Raw genomic sequence first — 22,695 nt, forward strand, 5'->3', positions numbered from 1 at the left:
ACATTCCATCAAATTACATGATGAGACCCCGTTTAAACATCGCGCTAGACCAATCCATCCACGAGACCTTGGAGCAGTAAGAAAACACCTTCAGGAGCTTTTGTCAAGCGGAGTCATACGTGAGTCGGAATCCCCTTTCTCATCGCCAATAGTGGTGGTCAGGAAGAAAAATGGCGATGTACGACTCTGTATAGATTATCGGAAGTTAAATCTTCAAACAGTCAAGGACGCTTATGCCTTACCGAACCTTGAAGAAACATTTTCAGCTTTAAATGGTTCGAAGTGGTTTACTGTTTTAGACTTGAAATCTGGGTATTACCAGATTGAAGTTGCAGAAGTGGACAAGCCCAAAACTGCTTTTGTGTGTCCGTTGGGGTTTTGGGAATTTAATCGGATGCCACAGGGGGTAACCAATGCACCAAGCACTTTCCAAAGGCTGATGGAAAAGTGTATGGGAGACATCAATCTAAAAGAAGTGCTTGTGTTTTTGGATGACTTGATTGTGTTCTCCAAAACCCTAGAGGAACAAGAGAGGCGGCTGCTGCAAGTCTTAGCTCGCCTGAAGGAATACGGGCTCAAACTTTCGCCAGAGAAGTGCCGTTTTTTCCAGACTTCTGTCAGATACTTAGGGCATGTGGTATCCGAGCGTGGGGTGGAAACGGATCCTGAAAAGATTGAGGCTATAAAAACCTGGCCATGTCCAAGAAACCTTAAGGAGTTAAGGTCGTTTCTTGGTTTTTCAGGCTACTATCGTAGGTTTATTAAAGCCTACTCACAAATAGTAAAACCCCTGAATGACCTGACTTCTGGTTATCCACCACTGAGGAAAAGTTGTAAGAAGGCTGATAAAGAACGTCAGTATTACGATCCCAAAGAGCCTTTTGGTGGTCGTTGGACGACTGCTTGCCAAGAAGCATTCAAGACCCTCATTGAAAAGCTTTCCACCGCTCCTGTCTTGGGTTTTGCGGACCCCAAACTTCCTTATGTTGTTCATACAGATGCCAGCACCACAGGACTGGGGGCTGCACTGTACCAAGAGCAGGATGGGAAACAACGTGTGATTTCATTTGCCAGCAGAGGTTTATCGCGAAGCGAGTCCCGTTACCCAGCTCATAAACTTGAGTTTCTTGCCCTTAAATGGGCTGTAACGGAGAAGTTTCATGACTATCTTTATGGCAGCACATTTACTGCCGTAACAGATAGTAACCCATTGACTTATCTTCTGACAACCGCTAAGCTTGATGCTACTAGCTACCGGTGGCTCGCTGCACTTTCCACATTCTCATTTAAGCTGCAGTACCGGGCTGGTAAACAAAACATTGATGCAGACAGCTTGTCAAGGCGACCACACAAAGAGCAGTCAGAGGATCAATTGTCGTCAAAAGAGTATGAGAGGATCCAGAAGTTTGTGCAGTACCATACAACGGGTGCTGAAACCTTACAGAGTACTGATAATGATGCAATCAGAGCCATCTGCGATAAACATTCTATCCAACAGGCTGATGATTCTGGTGTTACCTTGGTTGAGTCCCTTGCGTTTCATCCTGAAGCAGTGCCTGAGTGTTTTGAGCAAGAAAATAACTTAAGTGGGTTACCTGCTTTACCTGATTTGACGAAGGGAGAATTAATAGAAAAGCAGAGATCTGATCCAATCATTCATGAGGTGATAATGTGTCTGGAATCAGGTGAAAAACCTCCACCTGCATTAAGGAAGGAATATCCAGATTTTCCCTTTTACTTACGAGAATGGGACCGTCTTGAGTTGATGGACGGAGTTCTGTATAGGCGGCGACGAGATGGGGACTCTGTCAGTCATCAATTGGTTTTGCCAGAAGATCTCAGAAGTTTTGCTATGAGCAGTTTGCATGATCAAATGGGTCATATGGGAATGGAAAGGACGCTGGATCTGGTCCGCTCCAGATTCTATTGGCCAAGGACGGGAGCTGAAGTAGAGCAAAAAGTTAAGACCTGCAATCGTTGTGTCCGCAGGAAAACTTTGCCACAAAAAAGTGCACCTTTGGTAAACATCCAAGCCACAAGACCCTTACAGCTTGTCTGTATGGATTTTCTTTCTCTTGAACCAGACAAGAGCAACACTCGTGATATCTTGGTGATTACTGATTTTTTTACCAAGTATGCTGTGGCTGTACCAACACCAAATCAAAGAGCAAGAACCGTTGCAAAGTGCCTATGGGATCAATTCATTGTGCATTACGGTTTCCCTGAGAGGTTACATAGTGACCAAGGACGAGACTTTGAGTCACATACCATCAAGGAACTTTGTGCAATTGCTGGGATCCAAAAAATCAGAACAACACCATATCATCCTAGGGGGAATCCTGTGGAACGATTTAACCGGACTTTGTTAAACATGCTCGGAACATTGGAAGAAAAGGATAAAATCCATTGGAAGGATTTTGTTAAACCTTTGGTCCATGCATATAATTGCACCAAGCATGAAGCCACAGGATTTTCCCCGTATGAACTGATGTTTGGCCGTCAACCTCGGTTGCCACTTGATATTGCTTTGGGATTACCTGGTAAAGACAGTTCACAAGTATCTCATTCACAGTATGTTCAACATCTTAAGTCTCACTTAAAAGAGAGTTATGAGGTTGCTTCACGAAATGCACAGAAAATTGCTGAAAAGAACAAAATTCGATTTGACAAAAATGTGACCAATTCTTCTTTGGAAGTTGGAGATCGTGTGTTAGTCAGGAATGTCCGTATCCGCGGGAAGCACAAGTTAGCAGACAGATGGGAATCTGAAGTCTACGTCGTTGTGAAACGCGTTTCTGACTTACCAGTTTACACGGTTCGTCCAGAGACAAAGGATGGTCCGCTTCGCACTCTTCATAGAGATCTTTTGCTTCCTTGCGGGTTCCTACCTGTTTCTGAAACCTTAGAACCAGCTGTGAGTAAACCTACCACAAGGCGCAGGACTCGGCTGAATCCTGATTCACAAGGCCCTGATGGTCTGGATTCTGCTCTTGAGACAGATGATGAAATTCCTGATCCTGTACAAAGTATATATCCAGTCAATGAAACAAGGTTTACTACTGTTCATAAAGTTCTTAAGCCGAACAATCTGAAGGAAGATTCTCCTAATCTTGAGGTTGTCCATTCATCCTCAGCAGATGATGCAGCTCTGAAGGTTCAGAGTAGTGACTTACCTGTAGATGTTCAAGAGCAAGCTTCACCTACTGGAGCTGTAGGGGAACACTTACCTGTTGAAGTTCCAGTGGAATACTTACCTGATGTTGCGGAATATGTAGAGGCAAGTCATTTACCTGATGTAACACCAGTTAATGACCAAGTAAATGCTGAAGATGAATGTAGTGGACACAACCAGAGTTCCGATGTGGAGAAAAATGAGCATTCAGGAGACTTACCCAGACGATCTGTTCGACGAAGAGAGAGGCCTAAAATACTTACCTATCCACAGCTTGGAAACCCCTTGATACATGTAGTGCAGTCCTTGTTTCAAGGGTTAAACACTGCTTTCGCTAATGCATTGAGCGGCACTGAAAGTCTGAATAGTTTAGCTGAGATATCCTCAATACAGGATGTATAAAATGTGAGTCACTCTTTATTGTGTCACGGGACGTGCACAGTTAGGAGGGGAGGATGTAACCCAGACTAATTCAGTATTATAAAATATATTTTTGTAAATGAATGGGGTTCACAAAAACGTAAATAATTAAAGATTGGTGATGTCAACAAACCCTTTTCGTTGAATAAATTATGTGGGAAAAATAATTTGTAACATTTAGGGTTATTGGTTCAGCCAATCAGAATACTGTTGATGTGATCCGCCCACTGAGCAGATGCGCGAGACCGGAGAGTGGAGAAGTCTGAGAGAAATTCGTCTAGTTTAGTCATAAAGAAAATTGAGAAATAATTGAGTAAAACTATAAAAATAGTCTTTACATCTCTTCAGGATTGTTAAAAGAGGAAGATATTGAGTGGATTCTGTAGTTGTTTTACTCCTGTGACGATCGATGGGTTAATTACATCGTCGTATTGCTGGAAAGTGAATATCTGGATGTGGTGAGTTCATTTATGTGTGTATGCTGAATTTAATGTTTAAATAAGAAACACAACACTACTTTTGTGAGAAAAACAGAAGTTTATTTCATTTGTTATGTTCATAAGATTTATGTTGTATTTTTGGAGTATTTTTATTTATTGTACAATTTCATTGTGCTGAGTGAGTTCAGTCATTTTCACTTGGAGTCAAATTGCTTCACGTGCATGTCTCGTGCGCGTGCCTGAAAAGAGAAATGTTTATTAGCAATGTAATATTGTAAAAGGTACAATATTGTAAAACACTGATTACTTTTATTTGTATGGTTAAATGTTAATTTACTCTGATGATGAGATACTTACCTTATGTGATGCCATTGTTGACTAAATGCGGTGGTGCATTTCTGGCCTTTTGAACAGGTCAGGTTTTTTTTCTGAGTGGAGTTGATTCTCATGGATGGCGAGCCAACCTAATCGGATACTGGACGAAAAAGAAGAAAATTCATCTTAAAGGACCAAGAGAGTATCTTGATTTCATATTTTGTTTTCCCTGCTCAAGGTAAAACTTTTCCTGCACAGAGACTGTTTTTTTTTCTTCTCCATACGGGACTGAGAACTGAGATATCTAATAGAAAAGACTGATATCAGTGATTGAGTATTTGGAAATTGAACCTATCGTCGACGTGAGCGTGATATTTCAAAATTGTGGTTGAGTCTGAACAGGTTTTGTCAATTTGCTGTTGGGTACATTATTAATGTATTTCTAGTGTAAAACTGACAGTGATTTGTTCAGTGACTTATTCTATTTCTTTTCATTGAATTTAAGTAATTCACTTCTAATTGTTTATTTATTTTATTTTATTGTGTTTACTTTAAAAGGGGAAAGGCCTGTGTGTTCAAACAAACATTTATAAAAGTTATATACTTACCTTAACTGTGGTGTCCTGTCATCCCTCAGCAATAACTCTCCATCTCCGTAGTCGAACATAACAATCTTCTGATCTCCTAATTGGTTCATAAAGTGAAGTCCAAATTTATAAGTAATAACCCGTTACACGTGCATCCACTTCCATATTTATACCTGCACCGCGGGGGTGGAGTGTGTGATGCGAATCACGCACGCCAATTACATTGACTCGTTCAATAGTACTCAAAGATGACAGGCTCCCTAGCGTGATCCCATTCAGTCGAACATCGACTACGTCGAACGTAAACAACTGAAAGGGAACTACCTGAAAATCACTGTTTATTTCATTTGTATCTTTGTTCTATTGTATTTATTTGTGTTTTTTGTAATTGGATTATTTGTTTATTACTGACTGTTTACTTGTCTTTAATAAAAAAATTAATTTACATTAATTAGGCTAGTAGTTTTTGTTGTAGTATCAGAATTGTAAATAGAGAATTGTGATATTTCACTGGTATCTAAACATTTAAACCACTGACTCAAACAGGTCAGTAGAAAAAAATCCTTAGCATTGAGCCATGTTGAAGCCGCTCTAAATATGCCCTGTGCTATTAAATGAAAGATAAAATATGACAGAGCATTAGAATGAACAGTGAAAGTAACAGATGCTTGTACAATTCATTTTAACAGGCATAATTATGCATGTAAATAACTGAAGGGAATATTCAACAAATATAATTCATATTCTTTTGGTTTCTCTACCTAATATATTTAAAAATGACAAATGCAGTGAAAATAAAGGTATCATTATTGGTATCGGCAAAAATAAAAGTAGCGGCCTCCTTATGGAAAAAGTGGTATCAGTGCATCCCTAGTACTTGGTGTGTCGGATTCTGACATGGATTTGGAACAACAATATTAAAAATTATTATTGTTTATTTACAGACTTGCCATGTGTATTCAGTTCTGAACACCTAGCCATCTTTGACCCTCAAAAGAAGATGTTTGGAGATGATGAAGAAGGCTATCGATGGTCTTTAGATGATGAAGAGGACAGAGAGAGCCTTTTGAACTTGAGAGATCAGTTCCAGCCTTTTCAAAATGTAGTCAGTCAAGTCATCAGTTGTTCCTGGGAGAAGGTCATCAGCGAGGAGCAATACTTCAAAGGAACGCTTTTCCGTTTCCCTCTGCGTAATGATGCTTCTGAGATCTCCGATAACTTGTATGACTCCACAAAAGTTACACAGCTTTTTGACAGCTTCATTGCTGATGCAGACATCAGTCTTCTTTTCCTGAGAAATGTATCATCCATTACTTTGATGCATATTGACACCAATGGTTTCTGCAACAATAGGTTAAAAGTTTCAGCGTCAAATCAATTTGACACTGACCTGTCTCATGTCAAGCAGGAATTATTTGACAGAAACACTTGTTTCAAAACAGTATCACACATTTCCCAGAAAATGGAAGAAACAAAGTCCCAGTGGCTTGTGACACCTTGCCTTCTGAAACATGGATATAAACCAGAGATTGACTCTCTAGCCATTAAGCTGAGCTTCTACCCTCAAGTTGATGCAGCTTTTCAAATAGATGAAGACAGATCACTTTGCAATGGGCGACTAAGTTGCTTTCTGCCACTTCCAAATAATGACTCAAACAAAACTGGGCTTCCCATTCACATCAATGCTTGCTTTGGCCTGACAGATAATCGGAGGTTCATTAAGTGGCAAGAGGAGGATCAGAAGAATGATGAGTCTGCAAAGTGGAATGAGCTACTTATAAAAGAGATCCTTCCTCATGTATATATTATGATGATCCTGGATGCCATTCAGTTATCCAGAAACTCAACCCTGCCTGCTGCCACTGTGTACAATCTTTGGCCTGACCTATCCAAGACTGTACATAAAGACAGATGGCATGAAGTTGCAACAGATACTCTGAGGGGTCTAATTGAATACAAGATCTTTCACCTTGCCAGAGATGAGAAAATCTGGGTGTCTCCCTCAGATGCGGTTTTTCCAGTCAACAATATATGTAGTGACACAATGTCTGCGATATCAAGATTATTGATTGCTGAAGGAGAGAATCTGGTCACAGTCCCAGAAAATATTTTGAATGATGTTCAAGAAATCTTCCCTGAAAGTGATACCTTGACATGGGTGACTCCATCTTATGTTAGAGATGTCCTTCACAGAAGTGAGGCTGAAAACCTTAGTAAAGATGACAAATACTCTCTTCTTGAATTTGCTCTCAGTGATGAGAAGTACACAGAGCTACAAGGTCTTAAGCTTCTGCCTCTCAGTGATGGAACCTTCACATCATTTAGCAATGAATTGCAGAACACTGTTTTGATCGACAATGGGAAGTTTCCAAGGTAAGGTGTGATACAGTTGTCTCTTTCCTACTTTAATTCTTTAGTGTGTTTATATTGTGTTTTCAAAGTAATAATAGTCTGTTTTTTCTTTGTTTAGAACATTGCTGCCATTTTGTAAAGAAAGATTTATACCCAACGATCTGAGCCATGTATGCACTAAGCAACTAAGGAAACTAGCAACAAAGAGTAAGACAATTGTTTAATATATTTTATCGGGAGGGCTTATAAAATATTTAATTAATATCATGCATGTTTGTGAAATTTGGTCTCACTATTTTTTCAGGCACATACAACATAATCAATTTGGATGCAAATCATGTTGTTGCACTCACCAAGAAGCACTTACCCATGGACTGGAAGGTGACCCATGGTCATGTGACATGGAAAACAGCAGAAGATCATCATCCACCAAAGAGCTGGTTGTCTGAATTCTGGAAGTTTCTTAGCACTGAATGGAATGAGTTAAATGACTTTATTGACATTCCTTTAATACCACTGGAGCCACTACAGAGTTCAGGCAATTCTATATTGTTAGCAAGGTTGCAGAGTAACACAACTTTGATTTTTCAGAGTAGCACAGCATCTAGCTTGTCAGATCATGTTCAGAAAGTGTTAGGAATGATGGGGTGCACAGTCATAAAAAGAGATTGGTGTCTTAGACATCATGACATTGAGAGGTATGTTCTTCCTGCTTCACCAAGAAGTGTTCTACAAGTCTTTGTGAACTCACACAGAGATAATGTCATCAAAGGCATTGCCTCTGCTTCATCACAGGAAAAAGAGGAGTTGAAAGTGTACCTCTCTTCTTTGGACTCTTTATCAAATGCTGAAAAGAACTTCCTTTCCATGTTGCCAATCTTCAGAATGATGTCTGGGAAATATGTTGCAGTTCAATCAAAGCAAGCAGTTATTTCAACTACCAATCCAGCCATTCCAAATGATCTGCCAATGCCTGAGACCATTGTACAGTGTGCAAATTAAGCTGATCGCAGACTTTTGACTCTTCTGAATACTGAACTCTTGGATGCCGCTAAGGTGGCTGTTCGTTTGGTTGACTGCATTGAGGCAGCCTCTTTCCAAAAAGGTGAGGAACAGACAGTAATGACCTGGATATTGAATAATGGTAGAATTCTACTGACACAAAGTAAGCAGCTGCTCATGAAAACTAAAAATCTCAAATTTATTGAGACAACTCATGGAGAACACAAACAAGCCTCAAATGTTTTTGATCCAAGAAATAGGACATTTCAGGATCTTTTTGAGGCAGAATTCTTTCCCCCACCTATTTACACAAAGACAGAGGAAATGCTTCAGAGTTTAAAAAGCCTTGGCCTAAAGACAGAGCAAAAAGAAATTTCTACAGAAAACATACTCCAAGTCATAAATCATACTGAAAAGCTTTTTGTCCACTCACCCGATAAGGCATTCAAAAAAGCACATACTCTTGTTCGAGTCCTGAATGAGAATGATTTCCTTTCAAAATTCACCAAGGCGCAGATAGAAGAGCTGAAGCAAAGGCAGTGGTTGCCCTGTGATAATCCAAAGTTCTTGAATGGAAGCATTTGTAGAAATCTTAAGAGAGGTCTGTATAAGCCATCTGAAGTAAGGGATTCAAAGTATTCTTCAATTGTTGGATATGTAATGCCACTTACCTTTCAGCTAACAGGACATGTCTGCAAAAATCTTGGACTGTATGAGCCCCCTCCTGCTGAAAAAGTCTTGGAGAACCTCTCTGCACTGAGATCAATGGTCAACCCAAATTCAGATTTTCAGTTTAAAACCGAGCTGCACAGTATTTACAAATTCATGCAAGACAACATGAGAAATTTCACAGATTTAATAGACACAAAAAGCATCCCCTGGATATGGAATAAAAGTGAGTTTGTCTGTCCAGGAGATATAGTTTTAGCCTATCCACCTGAATTGGATCTAAGCCCCTACATCAAGAAAGTGCCTGAAGAGTTTTTGCAATATGAAAACCTGCTATCAAAATTTGGTGTGAAGAAATCACTGTCCGATGAAGAGATTGAAGACATACTCCATGACATAAAACAAAGAATTGACTGCAGGTATCCTCCTTATGGAGACTTGACAGAACTTAAAGTGTCAATTGCTATTCTTGACTGGATGCGAAAGAATGGGAAGCTTTTAAAGGACAGTACCCCTGTGCCTGTCAATGCACAAAGTCAAAACTTTACTCTGCAGTCTTTGTCCAAAACAGTCTTCTGTGACATCAGTGCCGAAGGACTTGATGACCTGAAACAAGACAATGAGGAGTTCTATGTCATTCATGAAGAAGTTTTACCCATCACTGCAAGATGGTTGAAAGTCCCATTCTTAAGTACTCGCATCTTAAAACCACAGTTCATACAAGCAGAGCAAGAGTCATTTGGTATAGAACAATGTGGACAAACTGAGCCAATTACTCAAAGAATTAAAAACATTCTGAAAGAGTATGATGAAGAAAGTGACATTTTCAAAGAACTCCTACAAAATGCTGAGGATGCTGGGGCAACCACATGTAAATTCCTCCTTGACTTCAGAAAACACAAAGAGCCCCCTGAAACTCTCTTTGATCATGGAATGGCTCTCTGCAATGGACCATGCCTTTGGATTTTCAACAACGAGCTTTTTACAGAAGAAGACTGGAGAAACATTGTCAAACTGGGGTCAGCATCAAAGGAAAAAAAAGTTGAGATGATTGGAAAGTTTGGGCTTGGATTTAATTCTGTTTACCATGTGAGTGATATTCCCTCGATTTTGAGTGGGAAAACCCTTCTCATACTTGATCCAAATGTCACCCATTTGGAAAAGCACATACTCAGCAAAGGAAACCCAGGAATTAGACTTGACCCATTCCAGGAACGACTGTTCAAAAGGTTTCCTGGACAGTTAAAATCTTATGAAGGAATTTTTGATTGTGATTTGTCAGTGCAAAACAGCAAGAAAGCTTACAATGGCACCTTGATTAAATTACCATTTCGCAGTCAGGAGGAGGCCGCCAAATCAGAAATCAGTTCAAAGGTATTTAATGAAGAGCGAATTAGGAGTTTTAAAAATCATTTGACTGACAAATCACAAACACACCTACTATTTCTGAAGAGCATTACATCTATGTCCCTTCAAACTGTAGCTGAAAACACATCTACTCCTCCAAAAAATGATCAGATTCCTCTCAAAATATCCAGAGAAGTCATGAATTCATTTCCTGTCTCAAATGACACACTTCTCCAAGAGATCGAGAAGACCTTAAGAAATAATGACATCACATGCCCCAAAATTATTGATGTCAAGAGAGCACACATTGTTAAAATAGTTCAGGAGCACTCAGAGAAATCCTTCACCCAATACTGGCTTTTGTACTCATGTTTTGGGATGCATGAGTCTTTGCAAATGTTCCAGAGAAGAAATGAACAAGATCCTGTGTTTTCATTTCCAATTGGAGGTATAGCTGTACCTTTGCATAGAGAGGCAAAAACTAATGCATGGTCCCCTGATGAAAGCCTCTTTGGCCAGGCTTTTTGCTTTCTTCCTCTCTCAATTGAGACAGGTCTTCCAGTCCATGTCAATGGAACTTTTGCAGTCACATCAAATAGGAAAGGTCTATGGGAAAAAGGAGTGAAGTCTGAGTGGAACAAAGCTTTACTGAAAGATGCCGTAAACTCTGCTTACATTACTTCACTGCTTGAGCTGAAAAAAATGGCCCAAAATGGACATACCCAAAACTATTCCTTCTATACATTTTGGCCTAACACAGAGACAGTAAGCAAAGCATTTTTACCCATGGTTGAGTCATTCTACTCAGCAGTTGTGCAGAATGCCAATGGTAAATCTCTTGAGCTTTTCAGCAATGGAAAAAATTGGTGTTCTATAGACAAGGTGAGATTTCTGAATCCAAAAATTGAGGAGAACCAAACAGTTGGAGACATTGCAATGAAAGTGTTCTTGAGCTTGGGAGCTTCATATTCCAGTGTTGTTTCTCTCCCATCATGGGTAAGACAGAGTTTCATCGATTGTGGCTTTGAGCCAGAGATCAAACAAAGAACAATCAACTGGCCTGAGTTTTACAACATTGTTTTTGAGAACTTGAGTTCTGTGGACACACACAGCAGAAATACTCTTGTGCTGAATGCCATTGACTTGAATGATCCTGCTGTTGATGACCTACTGCAAAGTTACCCTTGTATTCCAACACAGAGTTGTAAGAAGCTTCAATTTATCAAGCAACTTGTAAATCCTACAGGCAAAATGGCTTGTTTGTATGAACTTAAGGAAGGACGCTTTCTTAAAGGAACAGAAAATGACTTTCTCTCACCAAAAAGGATTCATCGACTTTCAGATTTGGGAATGCTGAGTGACCGCCTCCCTTTAGAGGAAATCATAGAAAGAGCAGAGAAGATATCCTGTGTTTGGCAACAGGATCAATCTATATGTTATAAACGTCTCCAGTGTCTCATGGAGTTTATAAAAGTCTCCATAAAAGAAGATGGTAATTCTCTGCACTGGCACACACTGGCTCAAATTCCATTCCTTCCTGCCTTAGTTCCTTTAGTTCAGCTAAACAAGAACGCCACTGTTCTTAAAAAACCTGAAGAAATTTACAGTGGCAGTTTTCACAATTTAGTAAGCATGACAGAATTCACAGTTGATCATTCAAACCTTCAAATACACAATTATGATCTAGTTCTCCATAAATTGAGAGTACTTACAAATCCACCAGTTGAGACGGTGCTTCAGCAGCTGTTAAAAGCACACCAACAATCAAATGCAATTAAAAAGACGGCTCTCTTCAAGATTGCCCAGTCTTGCTATAAATATCTCAACAATTACTTGTTAGAACAAAAAGATCCCAATCCTATTATTGGTCATGCAAAATTATTTCCATTCATTTTTATTGAGGATCACTTTGTAAATGTGAGGTCAGTGGCCAGAAGTGAACATTTTGAAGAGAAACCATATCTCTATGTGCTTCCAGTCATCTTCTCCAAATTTGAGAGGCTCTGGGAATGCCTTGGTGTCAACAAACAATTCACAAAAGAGCAATATCTTGCTGCACTTGATGAAATCAAGGCTTTAAATGGATCTCAACCTCTTTCCATGTCAGACCTCCATAAGTGTGTTGCAATACTCATAAATGGGCTATACAAAATCAAAGATGAAAAGCTTACGAACTGTCTCATGCCTGATGAGAGAGGAGTGTTGACATCTTCTAAAGAGCTGAGATTTAATGACAGCCCATGGATGCCTGTCTCAGCTGGTGTCAAGCTCACCCATGATCTGATACCTCGTTCTGTGGCCTGTCATTTTGGTGTAATGACAACAAGACACCATACTTTGAAGAATCATTTGGTCCGTGGGTTTTCCCCTCATGTCAAAGAGTTTGGACAAACTGAGAAACTAACTGTCCGAATAAAAAATATAATTGATGCATATCCATCTAAAAAGGATATTCTGAAAGAGCTCATTCAAAATGCTGATGATGCAGAGGCAACAGAAATACACTTTGTGTGGGACAAAAGAAAACATAAGACAGAAAAGATATTTGGAAAGGAATGGGAACTGGTTCAAGGCCCGGCTCTTTGTGTGTACAACAACAGAACATTTTCTGATGATGATCTGCAGGGGATTCAGCAGCTGGGGGAAGGAGGAAAACGTGGGACTTTAGGGAGAACTGGAAAATATGGACTTGGCTTCAATTCTGTGTATCATCTGACAGACTGTCCATCTTTACTGACCGGTGACAAATTGCTCTGCATTTTTGATCCAAATCTAAAATACGTGGAAAATGTAACAAAACAGTCCCCAGGCTGCATATATTCAATGGAAGATGAATTTAAAAAGTCTTTTGAGGATGTTTATCATACCTTTCTTCCAGAAATGTTTGCACTCAATTCTGGAACCATGTTCAGGCTCCCTCTCAGGACAGAGGAAATGGCAGAAAAATCTGAAATATCTAGAAAGACCGTCACAGACCGTGACATGAACGAACTTTACTCTGCCTTTATTGAAGATCCTGAAGGACTAATTCTCTTCTTGAAACACGTCACAAAAATACAGTTCTTGGAAATCAGTGAAGATGGAACACAAACAAAATGTCTTTTCGGAGTTGAAAAGACATACACAGAGATGAGCATGGTAAGCAAGGAAAACTTCCACAGCCATGTTCGAGAATCACTGATGTCAGGAACAGCAGAACCCTGCAAAACCATCTACACCATGAAAATCTCATCTGAAAATGAACAAAGTCAGTGGGTCATTGCAGAGTGCTTTGGTTTCTCAAAACAAATCCATGAGAGAAAAACCAAGAAAGAACATTTCAAAGTTGCTCAAGCTGCTCTGGCTGCATGTTGGAAAAGCTCATTTAACCACACATTTACTGGCAGAACATTTTGTTCTTTACCTTTACCTGGACAAACTGGTTTACCAGTTCATGTGAATGCAAATTTTGAAGTAGATTCTTCTAGAAGGGGCTTGTGGAAAGAGGATGGTGATAGTCTGAAGACAGGGTGGAACCATTCACTAAAAGTAAACATAATTTCACCTCTCTATGCAGATCTCCTGTTATGTCTGTGTTCATTCATAAAGAAGGATACACCTACAGCTCTTGTATTCCTCAAGTCACAGCTAGAGACGTCTTGCCTTAATTACTTTCCAAGCATTTCACAGAAAGTAGACAAAGTCTGGCATGAGATGATCCATGAGGTCTATAGATCAATCAGCCAACGTGATCTTCCTGTCATACCCACTGTAAACGCTGTTTCTGTTGAGTCATCAAAAATACAAAAATACACAGTTACCTGGTGCTGTCCATCTAAACCACATTCGGCAGAATGTCCATATTTTTCAACTGATGACCATGAAGGAATTTTTCAAATTTTAGATGACATTGGGATGAAATTAGTGCCAAACACCTGGAAAATTAATGAAATAAAAGAGAATTTCAAAGCAGCTGGTGTGAATGTGACAGAAGTCAGCGCTTCATCAGTGATAGACTTCTTGAAGCAAAGATCGTTGAATGATCCCTCTCAGACAACTAGTAGTTTGCCTTTGCCCATCAACCAGACCTTGATCAAAAACAAAACAAGATGTTCACAACTTTTGAGCTTCTGCTTGACAAATGCCAATGAGAAAAATGTTCATGACCTCAATGGGCTGCCTCTTCTCCTCACAGAAGATCAGATGTTAAGAGTATTTGACTCTCAATGCCCAAAGCTGATTTCAAGATTTAGCAGTCTTTTCCAAGGACATCAGGAAAAGTTTGCAAATATTGATGTTAATGGAATACACATTCAGATTTTACTCAAGGGAAAGTTTATTAATGGCTTAACAATTGCCATGGCAGCTGAATATTTGAAATCGGAACTTGAGCAGCTGCTCAGTCAGTCATTACCTGATCAAAGGTGCCAGCTGTACAAAGCGGAGACAGAGACGATCAAATGGCTGAAAACTTTATGGAGCTTCTTTGAGGATCAAGAGCAATTCTACCAAAATGAAAAAATGAATGTCTACAGTGAGATAAAAAAACACTTTGATGAAAGTCCTATTTTACCAGTCATTTGCCCCATTCAAAATAATACACATTTCTTACAAACATTGGGAAACATATCAAAAGTGATTCTGAAGCCAGATGAAAAAATTGCTTCCATTCTCATAAAACTGGGCTTCATGAAATTAAACATCAGCTTTTTCATTGATTTCAAAAACTTACTTTTCAAGTATATGAATCCAGAGCTCCTACAAACAGGAGACAGCAATGCTGTTTTGGGGCAGGTTTATCATGTACCTCATTCACAGTTTGAGGAGCTCTCAAAAGATGAATGTGTAGATCTTCAACACTTCTTACAGAATGGGATCAGAGATTCCAGAAAGAAGAGTGGACATGTGGGTATGCTCAAGTCCTTGCCCCTCTTTGAGTCAATAACAGGAAAACGGGAAAGGATTGATTTACACAGAATCATATTCATTCTAAATTTTGAGCATCAGAATGATTTCCCAAACTTGTACCATGTCGATGGATGTGACTGTATTTTCCTTAAGCACACCTGGATAAACCTAGAATTGTCAGAAATTCAAAGCATTCAGATTCTAGATGATCTGGAGTTCTGTGTACAGTTTATTATTCCTTCTGTGCACATGATGAAAGAGGCCACGTTGCTTGATTTAATGCAGTTGTTACTGAAATTTATACCAGTGGACCCCAGGATTGTCTCTGCATTGAGAGACGTCAGATTTATTCGAGACATCCATGGCTCTCTTCGGGTGGCTTCATACTTTTATGATGACAGTGTATCCTTCTACAGGGTAATGCTTCCAAAAGAGAGATTTGTGCCAAAAAAGTTTTGGGACAATTTCCAAGGTAAACAAACTAAAGCACATCGTCTCTTAAAGGACCTTGGATTGAAACATGAAGTGTCTGATGAGGAAATCATTCAGTTTGCAAAACAAATTGAATCTGAAATTAGAGGCAACAGTCCTCTAGATGTTCTTAAGGAAAGATCAAATCTCCTGTTTAGGACTGTTTTGTCAAAGAGTATTGACAAAAACTCTAAATTACTGAACAGAGTTGCTAACATTAAATTCACATTTCCTGTGAAAATTCAGCAAAAACTTTGTGATTATCACAAGGCCTTTGCTCAAGAGAGGGAAGTTGTTGCAATCAGTGGATCATTAATTGACAGAGACAATGATCACCATTATCTGATATGGACATCTATGCCAATCCTACCTTCAGAACTCTGCTCTTCACATCACATAAAGAAAATGAAGGATGTCGGAGCCTTGGAGACTCCACCCCTTGGACAAATAGCTGCTAATTTGAAAAACATCTGTAGGTCTCAGTGTGACACTGACACATTGTTGGAAACAAGAAACGCAGTATTTAGCAGATCATATGCATACCTTCAGTCAATACATTTTGATGCCTCTTTTTTCGCAGACCTCCCCATTATCTTGGTGGAAAACGGGACAAAACTTGTGAAGTCAAAGTAGACAGCACTTTTGCTACATGATGATCTTGAGTTTAGGCCTTATTTGTACCGCATTCCATCAAAGTATATGAAATTTGAAGACTTCCTCAAGAAGATCGGTGTAAAGGAGAGACCCACCATCAATCAATATATCACTGTTCTTCAAGAAATCTATTCTGATAGTTCTGACAAAGACAGCCTTCAGGCAAATCGGCAGAAAACTGTGAAGCGTGTTGTACAACAGCTGTTTTGCCTGCTGAAAGAGGAACAGAACAAAACCTGTTTCCGAAACAACCCGCTTTATCTTCCATCAACAGATGGAAGACTCTATGAATCCAACACTTTGTTTTTCAACGACACAGTCTTCCAGCCTGCAAGACTTGAGGGTCCTTTGGAAACCAAGCTAAAACTGCTGGAAAAATTAAACTACTGTCATCTTGGAAATGATCACTATGAACATCAAACATTGTTGCAGTTCCTTCCTCAGCAAGTTTGCCCCAAATTTCTCTCGGATATAGTTTCTGAAAATCTGGAGGGAACAAGTTTCCAATATTGTGATGAAGGGGGATGTGAATTTAGGGGCTGGTTTGACAAACACTTGTCTTCTGCTGCATTTCTTCATGGTCTAGTCTGTCTCATCAGAGAAGACAGCAAAGGTGGGGTTTCACAGTCTGAAGCTGCAAGAAAGTGTGAAGAAATCTTTTCTAAGATTCAAATTATCTGTTGCAAAACTCTTCAAACTGAACTTCTGTTAAACCATGAGCCACTTGAAGGTAGTAAGGTTGAAACAGATGTTTTTGTAAAAAAAAATAAAGATGGATGCAGTTTCTACTTGAAACACAATGATGACATGGTCCCTAAAGTAGTCAATGAAGTTAATGTGTGTCTTACTAAAGAAATCAATGCTCTTCTAAAGAACTGTCTGACCACCTCAAGCCTTTTAGTCCTTGGGCATCTTCTGCTGTGTGATAACATGGAGGATGTTGAGAAAAAATTGGCAAATCATGGCATTCATAACAGTGGCCAGGAGGAAGGACATGATGCCTTACCGAAACCTGGATGTCTCATACCTGAAGAATGGCATGACTGCCTTGATATGAACTTCCTCAACAACTTTGAAAGTGGAGAGTATGTTGGCTTCAGCAAGGACGAATCTGATGAATATTTCTATGTCATTGTTATCAACCGACTAGATAATTCACTGGGACAATTGAGACAATTTCCTGCCAGATATATAATACAAGTTGGCAGTGATGACTTCGTTGAAGTAAGCTCCCTTGACCTTTACCAATTTAAACGAGAAAAGAAGGCAACTGTGTCAACAGGGTCCACTTGCACAGATATAGAACGTCTTTTAACATCCAGGCCTCCACCCAACACAGGGTCCACTTGCACAGATATAGAACGTCTTTTGATGTCCAGGCCTCCACCCAAAAGAGTATTTCCAGGGACATTGGAAGAGATCAAAAGAGAAATTGATCAAAGCTTAAATGAAATCTGGAATATGTCAAGTGAGGACAAACAAAAAGCCATTAAACGTCTCTACCTCCATTGGCATCCAGACAAGAATTCAGGCAACGAAGAACTAGCCCATGAGGCTTTCAGATACCTGCAGAAAAGAATTGAGGAAGTACAACAAGGGAAAACTGTACATAGCACATCCTCAACCTGTAGAGACTTTCAACATTTCTATGACACGTGGAACACAGAGGCACGAAGACACAGGAGGGGACGCGAGAGGTTCTATCATAACTACTCTAGAAGCCACTATAACTTTTGGTCATACCACAGAGAAACACCAAGGCCAAACACAGAAGAGGCAAAACGCTGGTATGAACAGGCTCAATGTGACATCAGTGCAGCTCACAATGCCACTGGAGGAGATTGCTCAGAGTGGTGTCTGTTTAAGGTGCATCAGGCTGTGGAAAAAGCCCTGATAGCAGCAATGTACAGGAGAAGTGGAGAGCATCCCAAAAGCTGCTCAATAACTAGCCTTGCTCAGCAGGTGTCCCATTACAGCTCACAGTTGACTTCTTTACCAAACACTGTGAGGCAACTGACTGAACTTGGTGTTGATGGCAAAAAAACTCAGTATCCGAACTATCACCCATTTCCTCACATTCCAAACAAGCAGTTCAGCTTCGATAATGCTAGAAGTGCACTGGATATTGCAACAAAGCTTTTAGAAAAAATAGAAGAATACATTTCTTGAAGTAGCTTGAAATTACTATGTTCCTCTGAGACGATCATGAGGATCTTTTCAAGTAACAATACTTATCTTCTTTTTTTTCTGTTTATTACTGCTACCATGCATACTGGAAATTCTTATATCTTTGTAATCATGTTTTGATAATTCTAAGTCTGCTTCTCTTCTTGCTTACTATTATAGCCTATTTTACATTTATATTATTGTATACTTGGCATTCTTGTAGCAAACAGTAGAGCACTGCCTAGGTAATGGGTTTGATTCCCAGGGAAAGCATGAAATAAATGTAAATCTTGAATGCAATGTAAATTACTTTAGATAGAGATGTCTGTGAACTCTGTATTAAAAATGACAATAGCATAAACATTTCAATGCCAATCATTTAAAAGCATGGTTTTTATTAAGAAATATTAATAGAAGTCAAAAGCTGTCAACCAAATATTCACTAAATGACAGAACTGCAAATAAAATGAATATTACCAGTCACACAATCCTCCTGTGATACAGATGCTGTATGTGCTTTACAATCTTTGCAGCAAAACCATTTCTTGAGTCTATTGCAATATAAAATATTACATGAATAGTGACTCATGTTGTTCTCCTTACTGTTTGATCAAGAAATGAAACTTCGATTTGAGCAACATCTGGTTTCCTCCATGCCACTGCAAAAACCATGCCAAGCGTATTCATACGTTTCTGGTGTCCCAGTAATAACTTATTAAACAAATTCTGTACATAATTACAGCAGGCATATCGCCTATCGTTTACGTAGTGAGCACAATAAAAGAAAGCAAGCATTGTTAGAAGTGGTCTATACAGTGCTGGCCAACGCGGCGTACAGTGCGTCTGAAAATACAAGCAATTATCACTGTTTAACACAGTAATGAAAAGAAAAATCAAAAGCCCTCATCTGCAGTGGTCAGTTTTTCCTGAAATACCGGTCCCATCTGTTATGTTTTAACGAAGTAAGGGGGAAAAAAATTATTTATTTATTTTGAATCAGTAATATGTAGGAAACTAAAATGTTACCTTCTGCAGGAATATAAGATTAACTAGTCATGAATGGCCATACAGTTACCTGAATAAGACTCTTCATCTATTCACTGTTATTACCCTGATTTCTATCCTGCACAGTCTAAAAGCTCATACATGAATCAAACATTTTAATAAGGAATGTAAGGGCCCTATTTTAACAATCTAAGCCCATGGTCTAAAGTGCACAGCGCAAGTATCTTAATCCACGTTTGCTAGTTTACGGCAGGAAAAATGGTCAGAGCACCAGGCACATGATCTAAAATGGTCGTCCCTATTCTCTTAATGAGTAATGTGTGTGTTTTGGGTGTAACATAACTGTGATAACCATAGACTCATCTCCCATTCCCTTTAAAAGCAAGTTGCACTCGCGCCATGTCGGATTGCTATTTACACGGTGGAATTTGCAAGCGGAAAAACTGAACGCTTCTCTGGCTAGGAAACGGATCTGCTCGTGCGAGAGGTTAAAGCGTGCAAACAGACCATCTACGGGACAAGCTGGATTCCACCATTTATTTATGTACACAATAATAATCTCTTGCATTGTAATCCTTTTATTTTCAATATTTGGCTAGTTTGTTTGCTGCTGCACATAATTTACACCCTGTGCGTGTAATCAGCAGTGTGTACGAGCGTTGTGGACCCGCCTATAGGTGCACATTACTAACATGCTCTTTAAATAACAAAATACTGCACCATTGACTTTAGACCAGGTTTCAGTTGGTAAATGGCACAGTCTATTGCAGTTTCCTCAAAATAGCAACAATGCGTCTGAACACACCTCGTTTTCAGACCAGCAGCCCATGGGTGAACAGATGGGCGCCAATGCATTTGCTATTTAAACAACGTGGTGCAGGATGTGAAAATGAGAACTGCGTCGGACTGAAACTAGCAAAAAAAACACTTGTGTCGTGCCTGGGGCTGCATTGTGCCGGGTGTATGATAGGGCCCATAAAGTCACTCTTTTTTATAAAGTAACAGTGTCCAACAGCAACAACCGCAGGTGAAGTTACAGCGGGAGTCTTCTCTCTTGCCTTCTCTGAGCTCCATTGACTTAAAATCCTCCTGTAATCAATAATTTTATCCCTTAAAACTCATCTTTAATCACCTAAATTACATATTTAAAATTTGTTTCCTTGAAAAAAATTCTTCATGCCTTAAAATAGCTTGAATGTAACTCGACGCCCTTGCCTCATTTGGTATACGTGGTTCTATGAATATGCAAATGAGCCCCGCCTCCACTCACTCACTCAGCTCAGAGATCCACTGGTTGATGATCACACGTTGATCTGATTGGTTACAAGGTAGTTTGTGACGTCAGAAACACCAGCGATTTCAAAGCGTGTTTTTGAGACTGTCTTTGGTTCACTGCAGTTTTAAGGAGAAAATACTCAGCAATGCTGTCGACTTATGAATTTACACATGGTTTGACTTAAAGCATATTATACTACAGGGCCGTTGAATGCTTGAATCTGATTGGTTGACAAACGTTCTAAGGTGTGCATTATTTTCAGGGAAACGCACGGCTAAAGTAGTTCCAGGCAGGTCTTGACCGCATTACAGTTCCATATCACTTCGCGTAGTCAACTGTAATAACGGAAAATAGGATACAATTCATAACAAGAAAAAACATTTAGGCCCATGCGCTTGATCTGCAATTTTCAATGTCTAGCTTCACAATCAATGGAAACATGCAGTTTAATTTGAATAGATAAAGTATATAGTCCTATATAATCAATAGAAAATTAAACTGAATATAGGCTAAATAAATGGATAGTCTGCAGCACGGATTTTTATTGCAGATAATTTAACAAATAAATAATTATTGATAGGCCTACTTGTTAAAAGGGCTTTGTGTTTCATTTATTTGGCTAGTCTACTGTCATCTGTCAATAATAGGAAAAAAAAAAGAACGAATTAATTAAAACGAATTGAATTAATAAATAAAAAATAATAATGACGCACATGCTTTTCTGTCTCATTATTGCATCATCTCTCTCTAAACTGCATTAATAACTGCATTAAGCCGGGGACACACTTTAAGGCCGGTTATGAATGTAATTTGATACTTATTGATCATGTCCAAACGCGTGTTCAGCGCATTCAGTCTGTGTTCAGAGTCGGTGTTTAAAATCTGCAGTCGATGAAAACAGTCAGAGAATGTGTCAGCTAGTCGTGTGTCCCCAGCATTAGTCTGCTATCAGTGGCTCAAACCTCCGTTACTAACTCTAAAATGACGTTTTGGAATTAGCAACGGAGGCATGGGATTAGATGCGTAAGAAATTAGTCCTACATACAAGAGCATTTTAATGACAAAAACTTTACAAACGTCTTGAAATACATAATCTGAACAATGTTTCGAGGTGTGGTAACTGTAGTATAAGCGGAATAATTGACTTCAGGCCGTTGAATTATTAGAAAAATAATGCACACCCGAGGTATAACGGCCACTCCGCTTCGCGTCGTGACCGCATTACCACCTCGGGTGTGCATTATTTTTCTAATAATTCAACGGCCTGTCGTCAATTATTCCTTACTTAAAAACACCACATAGACATGGAAAAAAAAACTGGATTTTCACCGCAGGCGGCGAAGCGTGCAGTGGTTTTAATGGGGGGGTAATTGATAATGAATGGGGGAAAAAAAATCACAGGAGAGGAGGCTATGCCTCCATTGCACTTTGATTGGATATGATTGGTTCATGCAATAAATCCTGCCTCTTGTTTTCATGCACGTTCTCAAATCGCCAGCATGAAGACAATGATGCCGTTAATGGGAAGACTAATTAAAAAGGAAGTAAACAACTACAAACAATTATTTTTGTACTTTTAATATATCATTTTGAATACTGAATAAAACAGCTTTATAATAAACCATTAGTTTAATGCTAATACATTTCTAATGTATTAGAAAATACTAGCTGAAATGTTCTTGAAGTACATTAAAATGAAGCTTCAAATATATTCTTGTTGTGATGAGGCAGAGACAGTGAAATCCATTTGCAGCTTTAGTAGAGAGTAGTCAAGACAGGCAGGCTCAAACACAGCAGACAGGGCAAAGCAGGCTAGGCAGAGACAAACCAGGTGAACAGGCAAGGATCGAGGCTAGTGATGTGACATTTGAAGCGAGGCGTCGGAGCGTGTGTCGAGAAAAAGTGGGCGTGCCAGATGAAGCCGCGATTCGA

The 22,695-nt window shown here is 39.3% G+C and overlaps 1 protein-coding gene across 1 annotated transcript in view; it reads left to right on the forward strand.

Annotated features, from left to right (window-relative positions):
• LOC311087817 (sacsin-like) overlaps positions 1-18,734 on the forward strand; it is a gene marked incomplete at its 5' end in the record, with an annotated part of 35,515 nt that extends 16,781 nt beyond the window's left edge. The window contains 5 exon segments of the mRNA XM_084121288.1: positions 5,879-7,307; positions 7,405-7,493; positions 7,591-8,285; positions 8,289-16,292; positions 16,296-18,734. Of these exon segments, the coding sequence (XP_083977414.1) occupies positions 5,879-7,307; positions 7,405-7,493; positions 7,591-8,285; positions 8,289-16,292; positions 16,296-18,485 (12,407 nt within the window). The 3' untranslated portion in view covers positions 18,486-18,734.
• Positions 18,735-22,695: the final 3,961 nt, after the last annotated feature.

The sequence above is a fragment of the Abramis brama genome, assembly GCF_963993115.1.
Source record: "Abramis brama genome assembly, chromosome: 8".
Lineage (NCBI taxonomy): Eukaryota > Metazoa > Chordata > Actinopteri > Cypriniformes > Leuciscidae > Abramis > Abramis brama.